This window comes from Lathyrus oleraceus, chromosome 7 (assembly GCF_024323335.1).
Source record: "Lathyrus oleraceus cultivar Zhongwan6 chromosome 7, CAAS_Psat_ZW6_1.0, whole genome shotgun sequence".
Lineage (NCBI taxonomy): Eukaryota > Viridiplantae > Streptophyta > Magnoliopsida > Fabales > Fabaceae > Lathyrus > Lathyrus oleraceus.
Window position 1 is genome coordinate 537147727 of NC_066585.1, and position 26600 is coordinate 537174326.

Below are 26600 nucleotides of genomic sequence, written 5' to 3' on the forward strand. Positions count from 1 at the left end.
TTTTGTATACTTTAAAACTAATTTTTGTCACCAGAATTCAAAGCTTTTATCTATTATTGTGTATGAATTTTTAGTAATTACTATTATTTGTCTAGATAAAAAGTTGATAATTTCCACACTTTAGTTTTGACAAAGAAAGTAAGAATGCTTGTTTCAATAAAATTCAAAGACTAAGAGATTCATTGTTAATATTAATAATATAATTTCTTTGCCACATGCATTACTTATATCATATCTTATATTTGCTATATAGTGAGATGTCATTAAACATATCTGCATAAATATTTTTTAGTTTAAATGAATTTTTAGTTTCATTGTTTTGAATAAGGGGAAAGAGATAACTCAAATGATTTGAAACAGTTAGTTTAAATGAATTTTTGGTTTCATGGTTTTGAATAAAGTTAAGTTTTAGTTTCCGATATTTTTAAAACCGAGTTTAATGTCTTCTATAATGTTTGGAATAGTTAAGTTGAAAATTTTAAAGTCGAGATGTATATTTTTGTTGCAACGAGTTAATCTAACTAAATGATCATGAGATCCCAAACTTTTTTTGAAAGAGGAAGATTAAGAATAGAGTATTAGAGAAATCTAAATAAAAATACTACCTCTTTTTTCATTAAAATAAATAAAATCCTTGTTCATTAATTTTTTTTTTTTACAAATTTTCTTCTATACATTAATAGAGTTAGTATTATGGACATGCAAATAGACTTACCGCATAAGACCTTCAATTTTGAAGGGTCTTAAATTAGTGGTGATCTCATGACATGCTAAAATATAAATAAGTGACCACTAAACTAACTTGTATTATCATAAATTAAATCAAAAGATTTTAATATATTTTATCAATATTCTTATTAATTATTATATAGCTAAATAGAAATTATTAATAAAAAATGATTTTAAAGAAATATATTATACTTCTTTTTGTTTGATATTCTTCTTTATGACTTTAAAAGTTAGAACAAAACTTTTTAACTATTTCATATTCTTTAGATTTTGTTTGATAAAAATAGATTATAAGTTAACTGATAAGTGAAAAGATAGTAGATAGTATAAAAATTAATTTGTAATTGAATATTGCCAAAAACTAATTAGGTAGGAACTGTATTGTTTTGAGGTAGAACAGCTTTTTCAAGTCAAATTTTTAATTTGGGAATGGTAGGTTCTAAACTCTAAAGAATTTAAAGGTTTTTTTTAATTTTTGGAGCCTAACTCTAACTCCTTTGGCTTGTATTTCTACAATTTGGAATCACTTGGATAAAGGTTAGAGTATACTTTGTACTCTCTTAATATAATCTTTGTTTATAAAAAAAAATATAAATGAAGCATTCTCTAATTTTTTATTTGTTTCAACAAAAATTATTATTATATTTAGGAATCCTAGTGAGAACATGCATTGAAGATGCTTTTAATAATATTCATGAATTCTACTGAGAAATTATTGTTATGACATTTACTAATTCTGGTTTAAATAGAAAATTGATAATGTCAATAGTTAAATACAATATACTTAATGAAGAAGTTATAAGAAAGGAGTATGATTTGATTTTTCTCCTAATCATTCAAAAGCTTTGGTTACAGAATTACGAGGGAGAAACAAAATTAGAAAGTTTCACAAGTGTCACAAATTTGAGAAATGCAGCAAGTTAGAAGCTAAAAAAGAAGTTATATGCTATAAATGTGGCAAGGAGTGACACATAAAAATAAACGGCATGTTTCTAAAAAGAGAATATTCAAGAAAAAAGATAAAGGTAGTGAGAAGAAAAATAATAAAGATAGTGCAACAGTTGCACATACAACAGTTTATGATGATAATTTCACAAACCTTGTATGTTATGATTCAACTTGGATTACTGATTCATGTTTCTCGAACCATGTTACTTTTTTAGGTGCAATTTCTTCTCATCATATACTGTTGGAGGCTTTGGAACTGTCAAAATGGAAATGTTTGAGATGAAACTGATATTGGATGTAAGCTTCAATTTAAGAATGAGAGACATGTTTCTGATATTCGTCCCAACTTAATTTCTTCCAAAGTCTTGGATATTAAGGATTATCACACTTACTTTAGTAGTGGTGACCTATGTAAGATCCCTAAACGGTCACTCGTGGTAGCAAAGGAGAAAAGTCGCACATGTCTATACAAGATATCTACAAAGTTATTCGAGAGTGGGGGAATGATTAGAGTTAAAGATGCATCTAATTATTTAGGAAATACTCACCTTGGTCACTTTAGTGAGAAAGGACTCACATTCTTTTAAAAAAAGTTTTTCTTCCAATAAAAGGTACCCCTCTTAAAACTTGTACTATTTATTTTTTAAAGCAACATAGAGGTCCATTTCATAGTAATTGTCCTCATAGAAGGCCAACTATTTTAGATTTAGGTCACACTGATATGTGTATGATGGATGATAAATCTTTAAGTGGTGCATCATATTTTGTTACTTTTATTGACGACTACTCTAAAAATGTATGAGCTTTTGTTTTGAATTTTGAAGACCGTGTAATAAGTGTTTTCAAGCACTTTCATGCAAGTGTTTAAAGAGAAAAGGAAGGAGGATAAAACGTGTCAGAGCTAAAAATGGCAGTGAGTATAGAGGTCCATTCAAACAGTCTTTCAAAGATCATGGAATCAAGTTTGAGAAGACTATTCCAAAGACGCCTCAAAATTATGGAGTTACATAGAGAATAAATCGTATGATTAATGACAGAATTAGGTGCATGATCTTTCATGCAAATTTATCAAATGCCTTTTGGGGGTGAAGCATTGGCAAGTGTAGTGGATTTGATCAACTTTTATCCTTTTGTTCCACTTGAAGGTGATTTTCAAAACCAAGTATGCATTGGGAAAAATATCTCTTATATGGTTACTTAAGAATGTTTAGATGTAAGACTTTCACTACTACAAAAAAATATATTTTATCACAACACTTTCACCTCACCTAACAAAAACCCGAGGTATAATTCTTAGACGCACTACGTTATTATTTTTTTCAAAAACAATACCATTTATTCCCTCAGTTATTCATTATAAGCGAGGGGTATAATGATTCAGGGTTAGGCTTCAATCCCAACAATTACAGTTTTTATTTTTATTTCATTAAAAGGGGTGTCTTTTTTTTTTATAATTAAATTATTAAATAATCTATTTCATCGGTTTGCCTAATAACCGAGGGATATGACACCCAGAATTAGCTATAAAAGGATTCATTCACTAAATTTTACCCTAAATAAATCTAACTCGTATATATATATATATATATATATATATATATATATATATATATATATATATATATATATATATATATATATATATATATATATATATATATATATATACACGTTTAATACTCATAAATATCATTTTTTTGGATGGATTTCAAGACAGAAAAATTATTTTGTTTTGTGTTGTTGTTCTTCTAACACCAAACTCAAACAAATCATTTTTCTGTTATTACATTTTATTTGACATAATGGTGTGTTGTTGTTGTTGTTGTTTCTATTTCTTGGCAATGTTGAACGGTAAAAGAAAATATTGTTATATATTAGAATAACTTTTCAATGTTGTCAGTCGAAGAAAATATTCTATAATATATTACTTTCTTTGATTGACAATATTGAGAAATTTATTACTAATCATATTGCAATTTTTTTTGTTTTACAAAACTAGATCTTAGAAAATTTGTTTAGAATATCCTTTGTTTTATTGCAACATACAAATAAATTTGGTGAATGGTAAAAAATTGAAAAAGGAAAAAATGCATGTTACTTTCAATTTTTCATTCATAATTTTTTTTGTAATAGAAGTAATCTATTCCCTTGGTGCAATAAACACTTAGGGGTAAAGTCCATATTTTATTTTATTTTATATGTAAAAAAGAAAAACCTTTTACCTCAATTTTTTTGACTAAATTGAAGGGTAAAATAAGTGAGTTTATTAATTTTCTTTTATTTCCAAACAAATATTATTTGTTCATTTATTGAGGATCAATGTTCACCATATTATTCCACAAGAAACATTGGTGATCCGCGTGAAACCGTCAAAATAGTCATTCATAACGCTAATGTCACACTATATCTCTAAATCACAAACATTCAGAATATTAAAAATTGATAATGAAAACATTACGATTGAATAAACTGAAACTTAAAGGAAAAGTGGAAACATTCTTTGTGATGGATTACATGAGTAGAAAATAGTAGGTTGAAGGTTTGTATGCTTATCAAAATATCTCTTCTCTTTACTTGGTAAACTAGGTTCCTTAACTAACATATATTATTCTTATATATCAGAATCAAATGAATGAGAAACCATTGAGAAAATCCTGCAATAATGGATATGCAACAACTTTCAACATTTGTTCTTCTCTAAGATTCACAGGGATGCAATAAAAGACTCTTCTAGATCTAACTCTTTTGTAAAATTATAAAAACTTGTATAGCAATCACCTAAAATATGGGTCAAAGAAAATAATTAATCATCCATTGAAAAGAAAAAGGCAGAATCTTGGGGATAATAAATTAATTTCTTCGACAACACTTGTCTCATGTTACAGACCATGGTGGGATCATCTTTTGGAATACAAATTTAGGAAAATAAAGACAAAACTAATGATTTCAAATATCATTGTGCATTGAAGTCGGTCTTCCTTAGTAGTCAATGCTCTCAGGATTTCCATCATCTTCCCCATTACTCATTTAAGCTCACCAATGTCTCCTTTCATCTTTTCATGTCCCAGTTCAAGTCCTTCCATGTTTCTTTTCAGGTTAGCTCTAGTCTCGTAGTTGTGTCGGGGAATCAGTTTGATGATGACCGGTTTAAAGTTTATGAGGACGAAAAATAGATGGAATGAGTGTTTGGTGTTTTTTTTAATTCATGCATGCATGTGAATGCAAATGGATGTATGGGAAATGTTTCTTTTTTTATTTTCACGAGAATCCAGATATTTTGTTGATCATTTGCGAGCATTTTAGAAGTATGAGAATAGAAATAGAAAGAAAATACAATTTTCGCAACATCAATTATCTCATTCACTCATAATTGGAAATGGGTATAATGCTTTGAGAAGGAGTACAAAATCGATCTACATCATTGGCTCAAGATTTCTTTAGTAACTCTTGTTTGGCCTAGAGCTCTTTTATCATAATCCTACAAAAGATGATGAAATCAAAGACAGTTGGAGGAAAGTTCTCGTGTGTCATGTCTTCAAAGGAATCACTCAACCTCTTAGGCATGTCTTGTAGCAGATTATTGGCGAGTTCGACCACCTCGACACACTTTTCATACCATTTCTCGGCTTCTAGGAAGGTATGTTGGATAACATCTTAGTCTCGTTGTACAAGACCCTTTAGGTGTTAGACCTTTGCTCCCCATTCATTTCTCAAGGTCCCACTGGATTCCGTCAAGCTTTGATTGTAAGCTCTGATGTTTCTCAACTCCTCTAGGGCTTTCTTCAGGGTGGCATGAGGATTCTGGGATGACCGCTCAATTTCTTCTCGGAGACGTCCTTTATAAGATGTCTACTCTTGGGACACATTGAGAAACTTAGTGAGTTCCTGGATTCGAGTATCGAATCCTTCCCCCATCGCTTTCTGACTTGTCAAGGTCATTTCCCAGAGGTCCTTCCACTCACAATTTATTTGTTTCAATTCTTTGAGCTCTTTGTTTCGTTGACTAAGATTAAGTCCTCCTCCCTGCCAGGCAGTTACCAACTCTCTGTCTCTTTTCCTCTCATCTTCAGTTGTTTCTTGAGTTTTGCCAAGTTGTTCTTCTCTTTGTTTGAGATTGAATTTGAGCTCATTTGTTCTTCTCTAGTCGAAGGTGACAATGACTTGCAACGTGTTTTTCACGTGGCAAAATTGTGAAGTGAATATCACTTCAAAAAGTTGTGAAGTAAAAATCACTTCACAAAACTATTTTTTTAAAAATAAAAAGCTATAATTATTGTTTTACGTTTTAATATATACTAAAATTAGTAATAAATTTTTTAAATATAAATAAATACAAAATAAATAATATATTTTTTTTTGTTTTTAAATATAAAATAATAATAAATTTTCTAAATAATAAGTTTATAATATACTAAAATGAATAGTTGAACATATATTCTTTTTAAATATATAAAATAAGTTTAAAAATATACTAAAATGAATAATTAAACATATGAAATAATAGTAAAAATTTTAAATAATAAATTTATAATATAAACTTTTTAAACATATAACATAACATATAATACATATAATTAATAACCATATATTCTTTTTCTTGAAGACAAAATTGTTATGTTCAAAAAAAACTATTTCACACCATTTTTTTATTTAACATATTATTCTTTTAATATACATGAAATATAACTATATTCTATTTTACTTTGTTTTAAATATACATATATAATATATTTTATTTTTAATAAATATTTTCTTTAAAAAAATTATTATTAACAAATAATATACTACAAAAAATAATATATTATAAACGTATATTCTGTTTTATTTAAAATATAATAGATTATGTTTTTATAATATTTATTTAATATATAATATAATATATTACAAAATTAATATATTATAGAAAATAAATTCTGAAAAATAATATAGTTTAATAATATATTATGAAAAATAATATTCTGTTTTAAAAAAATATATATATAAACAGAATAATATATTATGAAAAACATATTATTAAAAACTTAAATTCTGTTTTTTTAAAATTATTTTTAAATATATTAATAGTTATAGATTTATTTTAATAATATTCTATTTTTAAAAAAATTATCCTATATAATAAATTTACAATAACAACAACTAACAACCCAATATATATATATATATATATATATATATATATATATATATATATATATATATATATATATATATATATATATATATATATATATATATATATATATATATATATATATATATATATGGAGGAAAAAAAAATAAACTTCTAAAATATCTCAATGATGATAAACAAAAATTTGATTCTTAAACCTTGATGTTTGAATTGTGATATATCTTGATGAATCTTGAAGAAAAAAATTAAGAATATTAGTTATACAATTAAAAAATCAACACAATATTTAATAAATAAAAAACGAAAAATTAAATTATCTTAAAATACCTTTTGAGAAAGATAATATTAGGTGAAGAAATTTGAAGATGAAATATATTGATGAAATGAATTGAGAAATGAATTGTGAGAGGAAGAGATGAAACTGATTCTGGGCGTAATAGAGGAAATGAAATTTATATAGCCAAATTCAGCGACGTGAATTTCAGGTCGCAACCTTGCGAAATGAAATTCACGTCGCAACTCTTTAACGGTCAAATAAATGTGTCAGTCAAACGTTCATCATCAAGTCAGCATCCCTCATTTACTTTTTTTTTTTTAGTTTTTGAAATTCAAGTTGCGATGTGATTTTCACGTCACAACTAAAATTTTGAAATTTTCAAATTTCCCCCACCTGCTAACCTGTGCATGTCTGACTTCTTTTACTTTTTTATTTTACTTTTAAAGTTGTGACATGATTACCACGTCACAGTATTTTGTTTTAAATTTTTTTTGTCTTTCCCATGTGCTAATTTGTACACGTCTAACTTCTTTTATTTTTAAAGTTGCGACGTGATTAACACGTCACAATTTTTTGTTTTAAATTTTTTTTATGTTTTTCCCATGTGCATGCAACAATGTCAATTTATTAATAACAAAAATATGTAGCAACGTGATATTCACATCGTAACTCCATTTTATTGTCATGTGATTTTCACTTCACTATAGCATATGCTTGGAGACGGTTTTTATTATAGTGACTTTGGTCGGTGTTCTAAAATAAGAGACTGAACACAATATCAATCTATTGAGTCAACATGTTAACTATTTCATGATTACTTTCGTCCATTTTCGAGTAGCATAATTTGATAATTTGATCCTCCGAGTAGTGGCACCATTTGACTAGAGTTATTTATTAATGAACCTAAGATAGAATATAGGTTAAATGGTGCCCCAACAACCATTACGTTATCTACATAAGACAAATAAATAAATAAATAAAACAAATGACATCATATAAAGTGTTCTGTAGTTGAAATTTCTTGGAATTAAAAATATTTATCTATAATTCCACGTGTAAATTACTACGAATGATATTTTCTATTTATGCTAAGCCTAAAATTGAACCCTTAGTATTGAGATATTTAAATAATTCGCACGGCATTATGAGTTTAAATTTCAAGCTTATCATTTTATTATTAGGAAAGAAAAATAAACTGTTCCTTTAAATATATAGAAAAAGTTCAACAAATTACATATTAGTCAATGTTTCAATTTCTTAATATGCTAAAGTTGAAGTCCCGGTGTTTAAATATTTTAATAATTCATATGAGATTATGAGTCTGAATTTCAACTATATCATTGTATTATTATGAGAAAAAAAACTATGGTCCAAACCTAATCGCTAGAAAATTATTTTAAAAAAAGCATTTCCACAAAATATATAATAGTAAATTTTTCAAGTCACTTGCAAAGACTAAAAATCTTTGAAAAATGGAATAAAAACTGATATATTTTTCATTATTTCTACATCATGTGTTATTCAGTCAAGGTTGCATTGTTCTATATAATTGTCTGAAAAATGTATACTTATCACACTTACTCATTTACATCCTAAGTTTCCTAATTTCACCTTACTCATAAATTTTCTCTTCACTAATTTCATTTTGGTTGGTTTAAAAAAAGTGTTTTACCCTAACCATAGTAAACATATGGCTATGGGTGCTTTCCAAAATTTCTTCTTCTTCCTTCTGATCATCTCTTGCTACATCCTCACAATCGTCAGCGAACAAGAGGAGACCGGTTTTGTGAGCTCAATAAATCCTAAGTTGTTTAAAAAGAAAGAAAATTTTAGTCACTTTAGATTCTACTGGCAAGACATCGTTGGAGGAAACAACGCTACGTCCATTCCAATTATTCCACCTCTCCCCAAATTCAACAACGATTATAGTGTTTTTGGTTTAGTGAGGATATTTGACAACGCTTTAACGTTAGGACCAAAATTAAGCTCGAAGTTGTTAGGTAGGGCACAAGGGTTTTTGGCATCTACCTCACAAACCGAACTCGATTTTCTTATAGTTATGAACTTTGCTTTGTTTGAAGGAAAGTATAATGGGAGTGTCATCACTATCTCAGGAAGGGACGTTGCGTATAATAAGACCAGAGAAATGTCTATAATTGGCGGAAGCGGTGTTTTTCGATTTGCTAAGGGATATGCTGAAGCTAACACAATCTCTTTTGATCCTATAACAGTGAATACTATTGTTGAATACAATGTCTTTGTTTCTCATCAAGATTGATGTTTTTTGTTTTGTTGTTAATAACTAGTGATAACATTCGTCTTTGCATGTTTTTTCATGTGACGGTTGATGTCGTCATATGTCATAGGTATCCTTGTCATCTTTGCATGTTTTTTCATGTGAGGGTTGATGTTGTCATATGTGTCCATGTTTATTGGTGTGTAATTGTAATTGGTGCCATGATTAGAATAATAAAACTTTGTATTATTGAAATATATTTATCATCAAGGTTTGAACTCTACACCATCATAATTTTGGCAGAATTTTAGTAATTACTATCATTTCATTTATGAATAAAAGAAACAAAATAAATCATTTCCATACTTTATTTTTTATTATGCGTGTTTCAATAAAACACACAATATTATTAAAAAAAATTAATTGTTAATATTAAAAATATAACTTTTTTTCACATATACGTTAATTATATCATATCTTATACTATTACTATATTTGTTATATAGTGAAATGTTGTATACATTTTTTTTGGTTTAAATGAAATTTTAGTTTCATTATTTTGAATAGTTATTTTTTAGTTTTTGATATTTTTAAAACCGAGTCTGATGTCCTACTTTCTATAATTTTTGGAATATTTTTGTTTTTATATCATTTTTTACAATGTGATTTTATCATTAGTGATAATTATATAAGTGGAATAATTATAAGTTGAAAATTTTGAAGATAAAATGGATATATTTTCATTACTGATAATTAATATAAGTGGAATAATTATTAGCTCAATGATCATAAGATCTCAGACTTTTTTTTAATTGGCCAAGAAATTTGAAGAGTTGTGTTAAATCATCTAAATATTGTAAAGGACAAAAAAAATTAAATTTATAAAATAATTGTTCAAAAAATTGACTTTAAGAATTAAAAAATTAAAAGTTAATTTAATTGTGTCATTAAAACTATTTAGTAGATCGTTTTAAAACAAACAACTTTAGGAGTGTGCATAGTTTTGATTTATAAATCAAACCACACTTGTTGTGAAAATCAATTTGATAATTGGAAGTGGTTTTAAATTGATTCAAAATCGATATAAAATCAATTTTAATTATAAACTAGTTTTTCAAAGGATTTTTTATAAAACTCATCTGTTTTTATATTTTTTAGAGGAAATAATTGTTTTTTAGTGTGATGATTCAATAGAAACTGAATAATTAAAGTGAATTCAAAACAATTATTTTTTAATAAAACTAAAATATATCTCAAATCATTAAAAAAAATTAGTATAATGTAAAAAAAAAAAATCAGTGATTTTTTTCCAATATCAACAATATTTCTTCTTTCGGAAATGTTGTTACGGTCAATTATATTATATTTTTTTCAATGGACACATACCTCACATACATACATCATCAATAAATTTCAATTTAATAAATTAAAATTTTCAATTTGTTTTAGGTATACATTTTTCAATCTAATAAATATACTCTCATTAATTTTTATTATTATTAATGTGTTAAACCAAATTCATATGTATCACTATTACAAAGATGGTAGGAGTAATAAATTTTTATTTAAAAAAGTTAGTGAAGTAATAATTTTTTAAGAAATAATTTTAAAAATAGTTTTTTCAATGATAAATTAAATATCAATATTTTTGTAAAAATAATATATTTAAATTTACTAAGTGATCTTTTTTTAAACTAATAAACTTAAATTTATTAAGGACACATGTCGGACACAATGTTTCAACATATGGGCTTCAACATATGGTCTCTAACAATACACAAATGGTATTGCAGTTTGGTTTAGTATTTCTCTATACAAGATTCTCTCTACCATAGAAGATCTACAAGTTATGGAGAAGAGTTGATTTTGATGTACGGGTGCAACATGTGGAATGCGATATTCTAGCATGTGCTGTGCAACATCTGGCCTTGTCAGCATGTCATAAGGGATGTTGTTTGGTGCGGATTTTCTTATTGATTTTCAATCAGATTTGTTGAAGATTTGTTAGCATTGTAGGGTTAATTTGTTTGATTTTCTGGAAAAAAAAATGAAATCAAATTTAAATGGAGATTTGGATTTGGATTTGAATTCGAATGTAAAAAATCATATATTTTTTAGAGTTTTATGAGGCAATAAATTCCAACAAGATTCTTTACTATTATGGACGAATTTTAATAAGATATTCATCAGGAAAAAACCCATAAGATATTGCTATATAAAGAGACTCAAATCTCATGTTTTAAAAGTGAATTTTGTACATAAGATTAAGTTATTTGTGTCTAGGGTTTGTGAGAATTTTATTTCTTATATTCCATGTTAATGTCCTCATAAGGATTAATGTTGAATCTACTATTATAAACCACTCCATATTTCAGTAACTTGGCATAGTTGTTTGTTTGTCTTAGTTGAGTTGTAAATTCAACAATCAATATACTTGTTATTGAGGTTGATCACTAGGGGTTAGTGGTTGAAGAAACTGAGTGAGCTATCATATTTGGGGGATACCTAAATAGAAAGTCACTAGTATTAGGGAGAAGCATAGAACTTTATATGATTTGAAGGTTCTTATAAGACTAATTGTTTTAATTCAAAGTAGTGAATTTCCTTTTTTGGATAGAGTGCCCCCCAAACGTATGTGTGGTTTCACCGAACTGGATTACCAATCTCTTGTGTTATTTTACATCTTTCTTCATTGTTTATTATTGATGTATCATTGATGCCAAACTAGTCTTAAACTGACTTTAAAAGTTGGACAAGTTATCTCAACATCTGGTCTAACATCTGTCATATGAGGAATAAAATTTCAATTGGTATCAGAGGAGGCACACTGTTCTGTTTGGGTGAGCTCCATGGAGATATTTTGTGTTCAATGGACAACACTAAGGATGAAAAGTTTGTCAATAGACCGTCTATTTTGGATGGAACCAATTATGACTAATAGAAAGCTAAAATGGTTGTCTTTCTCAAATCCATAGATAACAAAACTTGAAAGGTTATGATTAAAGGGTGGAAACATCTTGTGATTACTTCCCATAATTTTACTATAATTTTACTTGTAGTGAATCATAGGTCATAGTGCCAAAAAAACTTTATTTTATAGTTTTCTGATGGAGAATGTAAGGAAAATAACAAGAACTGAAATTAAAGAAGCAATGTAATTGAGTGAAACTGGAATAATTTGGCAAGACAAAGCAAAATGAATTTAATGAATATGGTGTTTCATTATTGTCATACCCCATTTTAGTGTATTCAAATTCAAGTCATTTTTAGTTAAGGATCCATTGCATTACATTTCAAAATCCATTGCATTACATTACCAGTCTTTACATAAAATCAAATCATTACAAAATTTTTGACTTTGACCTACAGTTGACTTTGGCCAACCGCTGACTTTTTGGTCAACGGACTAAATCCTAGACCTAACTCCTGGACTTATTTCTCTTCATCTTCACCGTGCTAAGCAATTCCTCTTCATCTTCACATTGTTTCTTAAAATGCAAGGCACATGGGTAGCATCTTTGTAGGCCTCTGTTCAATCCCCCATTCTGCCAAGTATCCTGCAAAAGAAAACCAGTCCAAACTTACATCAGTTCAACAGAGCAACATCAAACACAACAGGGCATTTCATAATTCCTAACAAAAATCAAAACAGTCCAATACAAGAAAATGCATATCAACATGTGCAGCAACATCAAGAAATGCCCCATCAGTAGCCATTTCATTTCACAAGCATAACATTCATCAACAACAATACATTCACATAATAGAAGGTAGTTCTAACAAGCCAATGCCAACCTCATTTCATTGACCCTAATTGCCTAGCAGAATAAAACCATTTAACATCCATCTAACTGATGACTACTCATTCAAATTAGCTAACATAATTTCATGACAGAAAATCTACTAATAACTCTAACTGCTTTCCTCTAAAATTCATAATATAACAGCTGATTACAAAAAATTAGTGCTAACAAAATCATAACCAATTCACTAACAGATATCCATTTTTTACAGGAATTCAACTAACTACTATACTAACACTTGATTAACATTGCAACATATTAACATACATAGCCAGAAATTTATCATTCATCAGTAATTACAACATTACCTATAGCAGTCCATTTATAATTTTTACCTACAATAAAAACAATTACTAATCGAAATCTCAAAAACAATTACTAATCGAAAGCTCACCTGAGATTTCATCTTCATCTTCATCTTCGCATCGTCTTCAGAGGTAGGCTTTGATTCCATTTTGTCATAATTCAGTCACCACGATGTGGTTTAACACACGAGGAATTAAAGCCCTAACGTGAGTGGCTTTGATTCCTCCTCTCTTCCATTTAATTTTAGAATCTTGTAGTTAGGGCTCATATGTAATTTGGCTCAGTTTGAGGGTTATGGCACGAGTTAGATGAAATTGAGTGTGGATTTGTATAGAGGATGTTGAAACAGTCTAATTGATATAGGTTTCGTTGTATTTGGCACTCTTCCATCGCCGGAGGCGATTTCTGGCGTGGCGGAGGAAGGTTTTCCGGGCGAGGGTCCAGGTGAAGTTTTGGTTGGCTTCTGAACGTATCTTTCTTGAATGGACCTGAATGAGCTACCTTACCCTTCACGTGTTATGGTTTTGGGCTCATCGTATCCCTTAGGCCCACACGTTAGTGCACACCTCTCACAAGCCCTTGCACCCCCTGGCTAAAGCTCTAAGAGTAGCATTGGGCCTAGTCAATGGGACCCAGCGCCCAGACTGCTCCTCACACCTAAAAACTTGTCCATACACCCCCTCCGTCTTGTTTTTTCTATATTTTACTTACTTTCTTTCAGTTTTTTGCTTTAATTTCTTTTCCAAATCATTTTACATTTAATTTCTTTTAAACTCTTGATTTTATTTCACTTTTCAAATATTTTTATTACTTGGTTAATTGATTTTTCATTCTTTTTATTTCTTTTTTTCTTTTGATTTTCTTATTGTGTTGCATATTTTAGGATAATAACTTTGTGTTATTTCTCTAACATGTTTGAGCACATAGATCTCATTGCCCGATCTCAGATAGGTGTGACTTTTACATAAGTTCATTTACGATTGCTTAACATAGCGCTAGATTGTCCTGATTAGATTAATTGATCCTTTGATCATTAACTACTAACAATTGACTTCTAATTCCTAACTTTTAACTTCTACTTTTGTGCAATTTAACTTTATGTCATTTACATTTTTGCAATTTACTTTTCTTGCTCATTTATCATTTATTTACTTCATGCACTTTACCTTTATGTCATTTTATTTTATTTTGGTCTTTTATTGCTTTATCTTGTTATCTAATCTAAAACGAACAAAAACATGATAAAAATGGAAAAGACTAAAAAGACTTAATTTCTTTATGAGACATAATGAACTATGGGACTCTGTGAATGACCTTAGCATATCATGGAGTATTGGGACTTAATGTTGACTTAGAGGACTGGTTAGGACCATTGCTTAGACTTGGACCATTGTGAATGAACTATGCACAATTTAGAGTTTCATCATGGACTTGTAATCTTTTATTGCAAGAATGGCTTTCGCTCATGGCATTACCCTAGGGAGACATATTGATTCCATTATCCACTTGTTAGGTTAGGGCACAATGCACACACAAGACTTTCTCTTGGGATACCTTACAACGAGATCATTTACTTCTCTCATTACTCCCTTGTATTTTCCATGTATCCCTCTCCCCATTTTGGTGTACTTTTTTACTCGCTTTCCTTTTGTATGTTGTTACTTGTTATCCAACCTTAGGAACTAGGATCGTCACCATATTTCTTAAATAATAAACAAACTTTTGATCCAACTTCAAGCGGCATTTTCTCAAAGCAAATGCAAAACATAATAAAATATACTTAGGATTGTATGTCATGAGCCTTAAGCAGTGGAGGAGGAATAGGAATGGAGCTTTCCTACCCTCATTACGAGTACTTTGAACCCCATGACACTTGGCCCGTGTGTTTAGGTATTCACCTTCACTAATAGTCTTTAGTGCAATCCGAAGTCAAACAACTTACTTTCCAAAATCATTAAAAACAACATCAATTCATATAACTATATTTTTGGGCCTTAGGGCATCACTCCGAAACTCTTTTTCAATGTAAAAACAACCAACACGCAATCATTTTTACCACAAACTACGAGACTTTGATTTCTCACTCCAGTGAGTGAGAATACGTAGGCATGTGGGCCCAAATCCTTGGCGAGCACACTAATAAAAAACTCACTTCCACTCCGCAAACCTTTAGCAAATAAGCATTAAGATAGTAACACCCATTTAAGTGAAAGACAATCAAGATGGTTCCCATTGAGTACAATGGATGTGAGGGGTGATAATGCATTCCCCTTGCATAATTGACTTCTGAATCCACTCATGGTTGGACGACCATTCTTTTAGGGGTTTTCTTGATATTTTGTCTTTCCTTTGGAATAAATAAAATCTGATGGCGACTGTATTTTTTACGCAACGACAGTTGGCGAATTTGCTAGGGACCCGGTTCCCTAAGAAAGTCAAGCCTATTGTAGGTTGCACGTTCACATGTTTGTATGTATATCCTTTTGCTTTATCGTGCTACCTATTGCTTTCTTTTATTTCTTTTAATATTATCTCATCTGTTAGATGGCTCCATGGTGTTATGGATTTGGATGGATACTTTGATTACATGAAACCTTGAGGGAAAGAGTCTCTACTCGAGTCTAGAGTGAAAACATGAGATAGGAGAGGTTGGGTAAAATGGGCCACCGAGAAGCTTTTCTTGTTATGGTCGATATGAGAAACTCACTTAGAGAGTAGATTCTTTTGAGGATATTGATAGTCGTCAAGCATTTGGCGTAAACGTCAATGTTTTAATTAGGATTCATGACTCTAAGGACCTTTGTAGAACCTTGAACCTTTGTCCAACTAGAAACGATGGTCACGTAGTACGAGTCTCCAAGAAGCTTTTCTCACGTGGGTCGGTACGAAGACCTCACTCAGAATAGATTTACTTGATGGAGTTGTCACCTAGCAAGTAAATTAACATAATTGGCAAACAATCGAGGAAATCCATGATTCTGAGACCCTTGTCTAGAACTCAAGTTAGATGTAACGTAGTATGGGTCCCCGAGAATGTTTTCTCACATTGGTCGGTACGAAAACCTAACCCATACTAGATTTATTTGATGGATTTATCGACACGAAAGCCTTTTGCCGTAAGCGGCAAACATTCAGATGAATCTATAACTCTAGAATTCCTGTTTATAACCTTATATCATATCTGGGGAGATCCCTGATTTGGAAAGTAATCAATGTTATATTCCATCTTCACCTCAGTATTATGAAACCATGCCCAAGTTTCATTCATTCACGCATTCATACATTCATGCATCATAAGCATAAACAATACAAAACAAAGCTCTTAATATCTTGTGTTCATTGTAGGAATACACAAGAACATTTTCCAAAGTAATCATGAATCCTCCTCCCAGGAAAAGCACATTCTCCTTCCGATACAAGGAACCTTAGATTGACATCTTGAAGGCCTTGAGTTCTATGGTGACACCTATCAAGCACAATAAATTCCATGCAACATATGCGAATATGTTGGACCTATTGACAGGAAAAATGGACTTTGGAGCTCCCGTCACTTTGGCTCAGTGTTATGATATCCCTTTACGATGTTTCACTTTCCCTGACTTCCAGATAGCTCCTACCTTAGAAGAGTTAGAGAGGATTTTGGATCGACCTATCAGAGATCATAATCCTTTCCCAAAGTTGGAAGAAAAAATTATTATGCTAAATTAGCCTCAGTGTTAGGTCTTCATGTGAATGAAATGATGGCCAATTGGGCACCTAAGGGGGTTATTAAAGAATTTACTAGAAGTTAAAAGTGGAAATTCAAGTGTGTGTAAAGTAAAGAAAAAGTGTACTTATCAGTTACATAAGGGGGAAAATGTAGTTTTGGAAATTTTCCAGTGAGTTTTTCTTCCAAAGTCCTAGCTGCCTTATAGATAGTTCTCCTAAGGTTACTTGGATCATACTCAATTTCAAAGAATTTCTGGAAGACTTGAATTTATTTAATATGCAAACTCCTACCTTTAGCTAACTTGTTCTGCAGAGAGGAAAAAGCTTTTGTTAGAGGACTCATCAGATTCGACATAGCTACAAATTGCTCAGCATGGTAAGTTCTCCACCAGGTGTTAAACTCTTGAGTGCAGTAGAAGGATGTTTGGAATGGAAAAAATGTGAGATCAAGGCACATGTTAGGTTTCCTACTCAAACGCTCATTATACTACGCCTCAATCATTTTGACGGTGCTTATGCAAAGCTCACTCTTGCGACTAAAATAAGATTTGGGCAGAATTTGGCTGAACCCAAACTGTCGAGATACTAAGTTTGGTTGATAACAAACCAATCCCATAGTATATTTAGTGTTCTGAAGCCTTGATGATAACAATCATGGGGAAAGTAAAGCCTCTTAGATCTCGACGACTTCAATCTCGTATTCATGGGAAAGAGCAGGGAACTCTCGTTTGAGTCACTATGGCCCATACTTTTGGTTTGCAAAGAGAGCCAATGAAGGTATTAAGCTTTGCAAACATCATGAAATATCACCATGAGTCATAAAGACAAGTCTAGTGCCTTCAATTTGACGATTCTTTATCTCTTCAGCTTGACTGTTTGGTACATCCATTTGCAAAGAGGATTCAAACATGGCACTAAGCCAATGTTGAAGTAACCAAAAGGGGCCAACAAGTTAGAGGTTGGTTGAAGGGCCAAGATTTTTTAGGGTATATGTTGCAAGCCCTAGTGACTCAGAGAGAGAGAGAGAGAGAGAGAGAGAGAGAGCCTAAGATTAAATGTCCTAAACAAATGTTTCGACCATCATGGAGTTGGTTGCAGCAGAAAATGAAACGGGACAACCACATTGTCAGGAAGGGTATGTGTTCTTTATCTAACACTTTTTTTCCAGTTTTGGTATTGTGGTGACCAATAATGAATTTGGAGAAAGTAGTACATTTTTGGTAGAATTTGATGGTATCTTTGTCCCGTATAGTTGGGTCGAACATTTCGCTGGTGGGGCGAAGGCCATTGATGTCCGCCACGTCGAATAGGTGTTCATCGCTAAGAGGCAGAAGGAGGGGTGTAGATCTTGATGGATGACGTTCTCCTAGGAAAGTGGAGTCATGATTGAGAGTTAGTAGCTTCACATCTTGAAAAAATGTTTTGTTAAAGATGCCATGATGACGATGACGTCAGCTTATTATGTGATACAGTGTTGAGAAGTTTTAAAAAACACCCTTATCTGAGTTGGTTGAAAGTGACATTTTTGGGGGTAATTTGTTGGCATGGAATTTCGACATTATGGATTTAGTATGAGGAAAAAAGGTTCAGAAACACATAAAAATATGGTGATGGATGATAACATTTCGACAAATGATATCTTTGTCCAAGGGTGGCGAAATAATCATGTTGAACTAAAGATGAGGAAATAGAATATTTTCTCATAATATGTTCTTAGGAGTTCGCCTATGTTCTCAGGAATTCGATGAAGGCTGCATGATCGACAATGGCAGTTGGAAACGAAGCGTTATGATCAGATCATGTAATTGTTTGTTAGTCTTATTCATGTAATAAATACACGTAGAGGCATGCTAGGAAGATAGAAGTCATGCGATTAGATATGTGTTGATTGCTAGGAATAGAGTTGTTATATGCAATTATTTATGTATTACTATATATAGGGATTCTAGTGTTAGGATTCAGGGTGACAAGTCATTACAAAAAACTCTATACACTTAAAGTACCTAGACGATGGCGAGAAACGAGTCAGTGAGAAAAATATATGATTTTGCATACCATGCTTTTGTATATTTAAGCAAACTCTTGTATTTTCTTTCTTTTTATACTCTTATCCTTAAATTTACGCTCATTTCAAGTTCAATTTTATAAGGGTGTTGATCCTGTCGAAATCCCTTTGTTTTCTTTACAAGTTGTCTTTCCCTTCTTGCAAAGTTATAATTTATGTTACATTTACACCAAACAGTTAACCACCCTTTAAAGAATTTATGAGCATATCTCTTAGGATACACTAGTTGATCTTTAAATTTATGAATATATGTCTTAGGATACACTAGTTGATCATGTAAGTAAATTTTTTAAAAAAGACCAACGGTTGTTTACCATAATTAAGGCTAAACACGAGCTGATGTATTTAACGTATCCGGAGATGCATCTTCGGACCAACCACTGAACTTTTTAATTAATGATGTTTACTGAGATGTATCTTCGAAATTACCTCATCACTACAACAAACAAGACCTTAGACAGCGCTTTTTTTAGCCTTAGACAGCGCTTTAAAGCGCTGTCTAAACCTCCGCTGCTAAAGGTTTAGACATCGCTTTTTTAAATCTTAAAAGCGCTGTCTAAGCCCCCCCCCTTAGACAGCGCTTTGGCCAAAAGCGCTTTCTAAGACCCTCCTATTTTAATTTTTTTAGGTATACCTTAGACAGCGCTTTTCAAAAAGCGCTGTCTAAGCCCCCCCTTAGACAGCGCTTTTGCCTAAAGCGCTTTCTAATCCCCCCCTTAGACAGCGCTTTTTACAAAAGCGCTGTCTAAGGTATACGAAAATTTTTGAAGCTTTTGTTTTAAACCACATTTTTTCCAGGTTTAGGGTTTAAATTAAAAAATATTTTTAATTTAAAACACATCCCACAAACTCAATTCAACCCATAACTGAACGGATCGGACAGTTTTGACAACAAAATTGAAAATCCGTCGAAGAACCCAACCCATTGAAATTTGATAAGGTTGGGTAATGGGTTCTGTAAACTGAGGTTCTATGTTGGATCACATAGACTTGTTTAAAATACTAAACAGTAATTTAGGGGGAATTTTCTGTCCAAAATTCAAAATATTTGAAACTAGTATTCAATAACCAAAATAAGATCATGCCCAGTAAAATAAACATAATTAAAATATCTTTTATCAAATCACAGTACAGAACTTCAAAAGCAAACAAAAATTACCAAAACTGATAAGAACTTCACCATACAGAAATCGGGAATTACTTTCAACAAAGATGATAAAATCTCTATACTAAGAGTGCCAACCAAATCTCATATGCCAGAAAATGCCTTCTTTGCACCACTGGATGATCCAGCTGGGATGACTTTCAATACATTGAACCTCACTGTCTTGGAGAGTGGCCTATAGAAGTGGCACAAGTAAAGGCTTAGTCACACACATACATATACCAATATCTATATGATAATATACTAAAATAAAAGTATCTATGGGTTAATACAGAAATGATAGAATTCTGCTAGAGTTTCACCTGCATTGACCGATAATGACATGATCACCTTCCTTAACACGGAAGGCAGGTGACACATGAGCTGGAATGTTGGAATGCCTCTTCTCATACCTAAGTAGAGCACGTAAGGAAAAAGGTTTTACAAATTATGTTTATCCAAGCATGCAAATTAAAAATGAAGAGCATGCCATTAAAGGAGAATACCTCTGATATTTCTTAATGAAGTGAAGATAATTCCTCCTGACAATAATAGTCCGATTCATTTTGGCACTGTGACAGGTTCCGGCTATGATACGACCACGGATGGAAACATTGCCAGTGAATGGACACTTCTTGTCAATAAAGGTTCCTGTATTTGAAATTCAAAGGTCATTTCTGTATTAGAAGCAGAAATAAAATAACCATAACCATATAATCATACAGAGATATATTAAGAATAGTCTGCCTCTATATATTGAGACCATTATTCTGTTTGCAATTAACACTTTCATGAAGCAAGATACAAGCATTTACATTTGCCCCACATATATACCAATTCTTTCAAAATAGATACCAAAACCATTCATTAAAAAGCAACACCTAATAACTTGAACAAGTATTGAGGATTTCTAAGCACATCATAGAGACCCGAGACCTCAATACTTCCAATAGGAATACAATACAAAACACACAACAAAAACAGAGTTGGCAACCTCACAAGTATGAAATCATAGAAAAATATAGAGATGTAATTAAGCATCCACTACACAAATCCAAAATGCTCTAGTAGTATTCTATTGCATTATTTCTATCTTTCTCTAATTTTGATTTGCATCAATTCGCTATCAAAGTGTGTTCATCACTCATCTCCTTTAAAAGGCTACATTTATACATTCAAAACCAAACATCAACACACTCTCGAAGACACTCCATATATATACAAACACTGAGATATATAAATACAGAGAGAAAGGAACCTTCGATGGCTTCTTTGGGGGTCTTGAATCCAAGACCAACAGATTTCCAGAAGCGATTTCCACCTTTACCAGGCCTCTTCCCCTTACCAGATTTCTTCGAGCTACGAAATTGAGCAAAAACAACAAACAAATATGGATCAACAATCATCACAGTTAAAAACAAAACACACATTGAGATATGAAGTGCTGAATATACCATAAAAACACTTTGGGTTGTTTGAGATAAGCCTTCTCAGTCTGTAACAGATTAAAAAATACACATCAATGGAAAATCGAAACATAGCAGAATGAAAAAACGAAAAACGAAGCAACAAGAAGTTACTTGTTCAGCCATGGTGGAATTGCGGAGGAGGGATTTGGTGAAGCCGCACGCACTGGAAACCTTCTCGCTCAGATTTTTGGTAGAGGATGAGAAACCCTAACCTGATTGTTATATGTCTACCCGGTCAAACCTTAAACCTAAACCTGATTGTTCTAATTTTTTTTTTAATTGAAAGACTTTAAACAGCGCTTTCTCAAAAGCACTGACTAAGGTCTATATTTAAAAGCGCTTTCTAAAAGCGCTGTCTAAGGGGGGGGGGGGTCTTAGACAGCGCTTTCTAAGACCCCCCCTTAGACAGCGCTTTCATTATTTTTTTAGAACATTTTCCGTGTTTTATTTTTATTTTAACCTTAGACAGCGCTTTCTTTTAAAAGCGCTGTCTAAGATGCGCTGTTAAAAAACCTTTTTGGCGTAGTGCATACACATTCGGAGATGCATCTTCGGATTAATTTTTGGCAAAACAAAAACTTTTCATCAATTTTACGACGAGGAGTGCGGAAAATGGTGCTTTCGAAAATACATTTTCAAACGATTAAAGATGATTGTAACTTTTCACAATAGTGGGACCATCTTACCAAAGAGAAACTCCCTATCTAAAATGCAACATATATGAATTTAATGTTACTCTTAGTTTTTTTTCTTCAGCGAGGACACAAATCAATATCAAGAAGACTTTTTAAAATACAATCTCATCATTTCACCAACAAGTGATAATACAATAGATAAAAGAGGACAAATATGGATTCCAAAAAAAGGAAAAACCAAGCTTCACAAGCAAACCCTCAAATAGAAAAAGGCTTTGATATGTCAATGTAATAACCATATCAGTTGCTTACAACAACTACAAGTTTATTAAATTAATAATCTCAGTAAATCCAAATCCAACACCATAGAACCAAATACATAATCTTCTGATGAAAAAGTTAACACAAACACAAATCCTAAGAATCAATAGTGAAAAACATAAACATTGTACTCAACAACAGCATCTCCAGATTTAAGATCAAACGAGTAAGTAGTAGCTTGAGCATATCCTCTAGCAAATCTGAAGAGTCCACTCCCACCAATCACAGGCATCTCCCTAACCTTATCATAAACAGAATTCCTCCCCAAGATAGTTATACTACTTCCATTATACTTTCCTTCAATGAAAGCTAAATTCATAGCCATAAGCAAACCAATCTGATCTTGACATGCAGATGCATAGAAGCCTTGTGATTTTCCAACAAGTTTGGAACTCAATTCTGGTCCTAATGTTAAAGGGTTATCAATCATGCGAACTGAACCAAAAGCAGTGGTTGTGTTTAGTTTCAATGGTGGTGGAACAACCGTGATTGAAGATGGGTTTTTTCCACTCAAAATGTCATGCCAATAGAATTTGAAATGACTTAGCTTTTCTTTCTTGTGTAGGTCAAACAATTTGCGATCTATAGGACGAACAAAATCGGAAGTGATGGTGTTGAAAGAAAGGAGAAGGAAGAAGAAGAAAGTGAGAAAAGTTTGGGAAGGCATTGTAGTGGAAGAGAATAATGAAAGCGTGAATGAGTTGTGAAGTGTGCGTTGGTTTGTTTATAAAAAGAATACAAATGTAGAAGGTGGAAAGTGAAGGACAAAGAACAAAAGTAATAGGATGTATAACAATATTTTTCTAATTCATCACTAAATATGATCAAAAGTATACGTCACGCAAAGTTTGTACTCTTTAAAAAAATATTAATTACTCCTTATGATCATCATCGTGATTCAATTATCTATCTCTCCGTTTCTTTTTAAATTTCTTTTTAAAGTGTCTATTTTTGAAAAAGTTTTATTTTTTTTTAAAGTGTTATTTATAAAATTTAAGATAATATTAATTATATTTTGTCAAAATTATCCTTAAATAATTGTTATAGATAGAAAGAGTAAAATGAATGTAATAAATAATTAAGAGTATTATAGATAAAAGAAGAATTGTTGTTGAAAAAGTAACAATAATGATTAGGTTTTTTAGTATGTGTAAAAAATAAAAAAACAACACTTAAAAATGAATGAAGAGAGTATTTTAGTACATATTAAGAAAAATAAATAAATAAAAAAGAAAAATGATATTTTTATTAAAATACTTTTATTACGTATTGGAAATGATAAAAATAATATTAATTACAGGGTAAAATTAAAAAATATCTATTGAAAATTACAAGAGATCATTCATTTTAAAATACTATTTATTTTAAATCGGTCACTGGGACGGAGAAATTATTATTATTATTATTATTATTATTATTGTTATTATTATTATTATTGAATATGATAAATACAATTGATACTAATTATTGTTGTCATTTTGGAAATCTCTATAATAAAACATAAAATATTTATCTTTTTTAAGAGTAATATCTTTTTAATTGAAAAAAAAATCAAAATAATAATCATTAATATGACCAATATTTCAAAAAAAATTATAGTAAGGACTTTGTTTAGAACTAACAATTCGCTATCAATTAAAATAAGACAAATTTATTGATTTATGTTAGAAGTAGTTTTCCTAAATAAGTTAAAATTCACGATTTCAACAATAATTTATTTATTTATATTTTTTATAATGTATTATTGTAAATAAAATGTTAATATTTATAATCTTTTTTTTAAATTTAATATAATTATTAAATTTTATAATTTTTTGAATTTATATTTAAATATAAAACACTGATAGTAGTTATAAAATAACTAATAATATTGATGTTGTTATTTAATTGCATATTTAAAAAAAACAATTATAGATCATTAGTTTTTCTGTAAAATCAAGATAATTTCAAAGATTTTTTTTTTTTATTGAATCAATTGTTATTTGACAATGAATTTTATCGCTAAAATTATTTGAAATAATTTAGGTTTTTGTTAAAAAAATACGGATTAAATAAATATGTAGTCTCTTTAAATATATCATATTTCAATTTTAGTCTCTAAAAAATTCGTTCAAATATTTGTCTCTTTAAACTTTTGATCTGCACTAATGATCTCTCTAGTTAATTTCTATTGATGGGGATGGACTTCAGAGATTTTTCGAATTAATCTTACATACTATTTAAATTCGTGATTGTTCGCTAAAAACATCTGCGAACACCAAGTGACAAGGATGTTGACATGATGTGTCATGTGGCAGTTTTGACACTTTTATAATAATTAATTAGATAGATATCGGTAGTTTAGACGCTAAATTGACCGCATAAGATGAATAAGATGAAGATCCATAGTTAAAATTTAGAATTTGTCACTAAAATCGTCTAGTTAGATATTTGTAAGCATCTTAGAATTGAGTGCAATATTTTTTAAATGGTATTTTGCATTAAATCATTTTTTACATGCATAAATTAAAATGTTTGTTTTTTAGTATAAGCAGTATGCTTTAAGTCAATTAATCGAGTTTTTGGATCAAGAATCATATTTGAGATTGCTTCAAGTCACGACATTATTATAATCTCAAAGCACCATTAAAACTGAAGAAAAAAAAGATGTTAGGTGTGTGATTCGAACCACACATCTTATGACTTGAATAAAATGAAACATAAGCTTTCAGGAAATTTGTGAAGCTATCATGATTCGACTCACAATTTACACTTGACTCAACTCACCGAACTCTGTGATTCGAATAATAGATTTTATGACTCGAATCATGAAGTGATGTAGTCCCATGTTTTTTCTTCTGACTTGTTTGATTCGAATCAAAATTTTCATTAGTAGAATCACCATTTATTATTGCGATGATAATCATGACTCTGAATTTTTTTCTAAAAACATGGAAAATTACTTTCAAAGGACACACTTTTACATCTATCTTTTGCATCTAAATGCATCTTCAACCTCTAGTAAGATTAACATCAATTACTTTTCAATTCTTAAAGAATGTGAAATCTATCGTAGAGTAGGTTCATTCTTTGTTGATGTTTGTGAAGTTCTTGAGTTATAGGTCAAGATTCAGATTATGTGGTGTTGCTGGAGTTTTGCAATACAACAAGAGAAAGAAGAAGTCTTTTCTCCAAGTTGATTTGGTAGTGATGTGTGGAATCCTACTGACAAAGTCATAGTTTCTGTGTTCTTGAGACATATCAATGTTCATGGGACGGGTAGGAAAAAGTAAAGATTCTTTGTTGAAAAAAGGCTTGACACAATTATTATTTATGGAATAGTTATGTCAAAATCACGTGGATTTTGCAAGATTGGCAAAGAAGAGCTATATACACCAAGATAGGATCAAGATAAGAAGACTATATATTTTTCAGAAGTATCTTGTATCAAGTGGTTGTGTAATTTTTGTAAACAATTGTCATATTATTTTATAGTGGAAGAACAATTTTCAATGAGAAACCATTGAAGAATAAATTAAGCTTTTGCGAGACCGATAGAGTTGAATCGCTATATATCCAGTATATTCTCTCTCACACACGCGCGCGCGCACACACACACATGTGCGCGCACGCACATATATATATATATATTTATGTTGCTAAGATTTATCTATTTATAGCGATATAGTGATTAAAATTTAGGTATGTGATAGATTTATTTAATGTGTTCAACTCAATTTAAAAATCAATATTAATTTTTTTAAGTTATTAAATTTATTAAAAAATATCTTTTAAGTTTTTTATTGGATATAATAAAAAAAATTAATATGTAGTTTGTTAAGTTATTTA

The 26600-nt window shown here is 30.5% G+C and overlaps 3 protein-coding genes across 3 annotated transcripts; 1 reads left to right on the plus strand and 2 right to left on the minus strand.

Annotated features, from left to right (window-relative positions):
- Positions 1-8648: 8648 nt before the first annotated feature.
- Positions 8649-9578, plus strand: LOC127107757 (dirigent protein 22). Its single transcript, XM_051045079.1, has one exon. It carries the CDS (start codon positions 8776-8778, stop codon positions 9361-9363), a length of 588 nt encoding a protein of 195 aa, XP_050901036.1. The 5' UTR covers positions 8649-8775; the 3' UTR covers positions 9364-9578.
- A 10874-nt stretch (positions 9579-20452) lies between these two features.
- On the minus strand, positions 20453-21939 carry LOC127107758 (40S ribosomal protein S11). The gene is made up of 6 exons (XM_051045080.1): positions 21928-21939; positions 21802-21842; positions 21606-21706; positions 20854-20998; positions 20671-20760; positions 20453-20543 (listed from the first exon to the last, which is right to left on the minus strand). Exons 1-6 carry the CDS (start codon positions 21937-21939, stop codon positions 20453-20455), a joined length of 480 nt encoding a protein of 159 aa, XP_050901037.1.
- Positions 21940-22587: 648 nt separating this feature from the next.
- LOC127107759 (dirigent protein 19) lies at positions 22588-23541 on the minus strand. The gene has a single exon (XM_051045081.1). The coding sequence runs from the start codon at positions 23437-23439 to the stop codon at positions 22876-22878; it is 564 nt and encodes a 187-aa protein (XP_050901038.1). The 5' UTR covers positions 23440-23541; the 3' UTR covers positions 22588-22875.
- Positions 23542-26600: the final 3059 nt, after the last annotated feature.

What these genes read in the sequence shown, in the direction of transcription:
- LOC127107758 (XM_051045080.1), bottom strand. An exon ending in CCCCAAAGAAGCCATCGAAG is followed by an intron (nt 20,999 to 21,605) that starts GTTCCTTTCTCT and finishes TTTCAAATACAG; the next exon opens with GAACCTTTATTGACAAGAAG. An exon ending in TTCATTAAGAAATATCAGAG is followed by an intron (nt 20,761 to 20,853) that starts GTATTCTCCTTT and finishes TGCTCTACTTAG; the next exon opens with GTATGAGAAGAGGCATTCCA.
- LOC127107757 (XM_051045079.1), top strand. Translation starts at nt 8,776, where the DNA reads ATGGCTATGGGTGCTTTCCAAAATTTCTTCTTCTTCCTTCTGATCATC.
- LOC127107759 (XM_051045081.1), bottom strand. Translation starts at nt 23,439, where the DNA reads ATGCCTTCCCAAACTTTTCTCACTTTCTTCTTCTTCCTTCTCCTTTCT.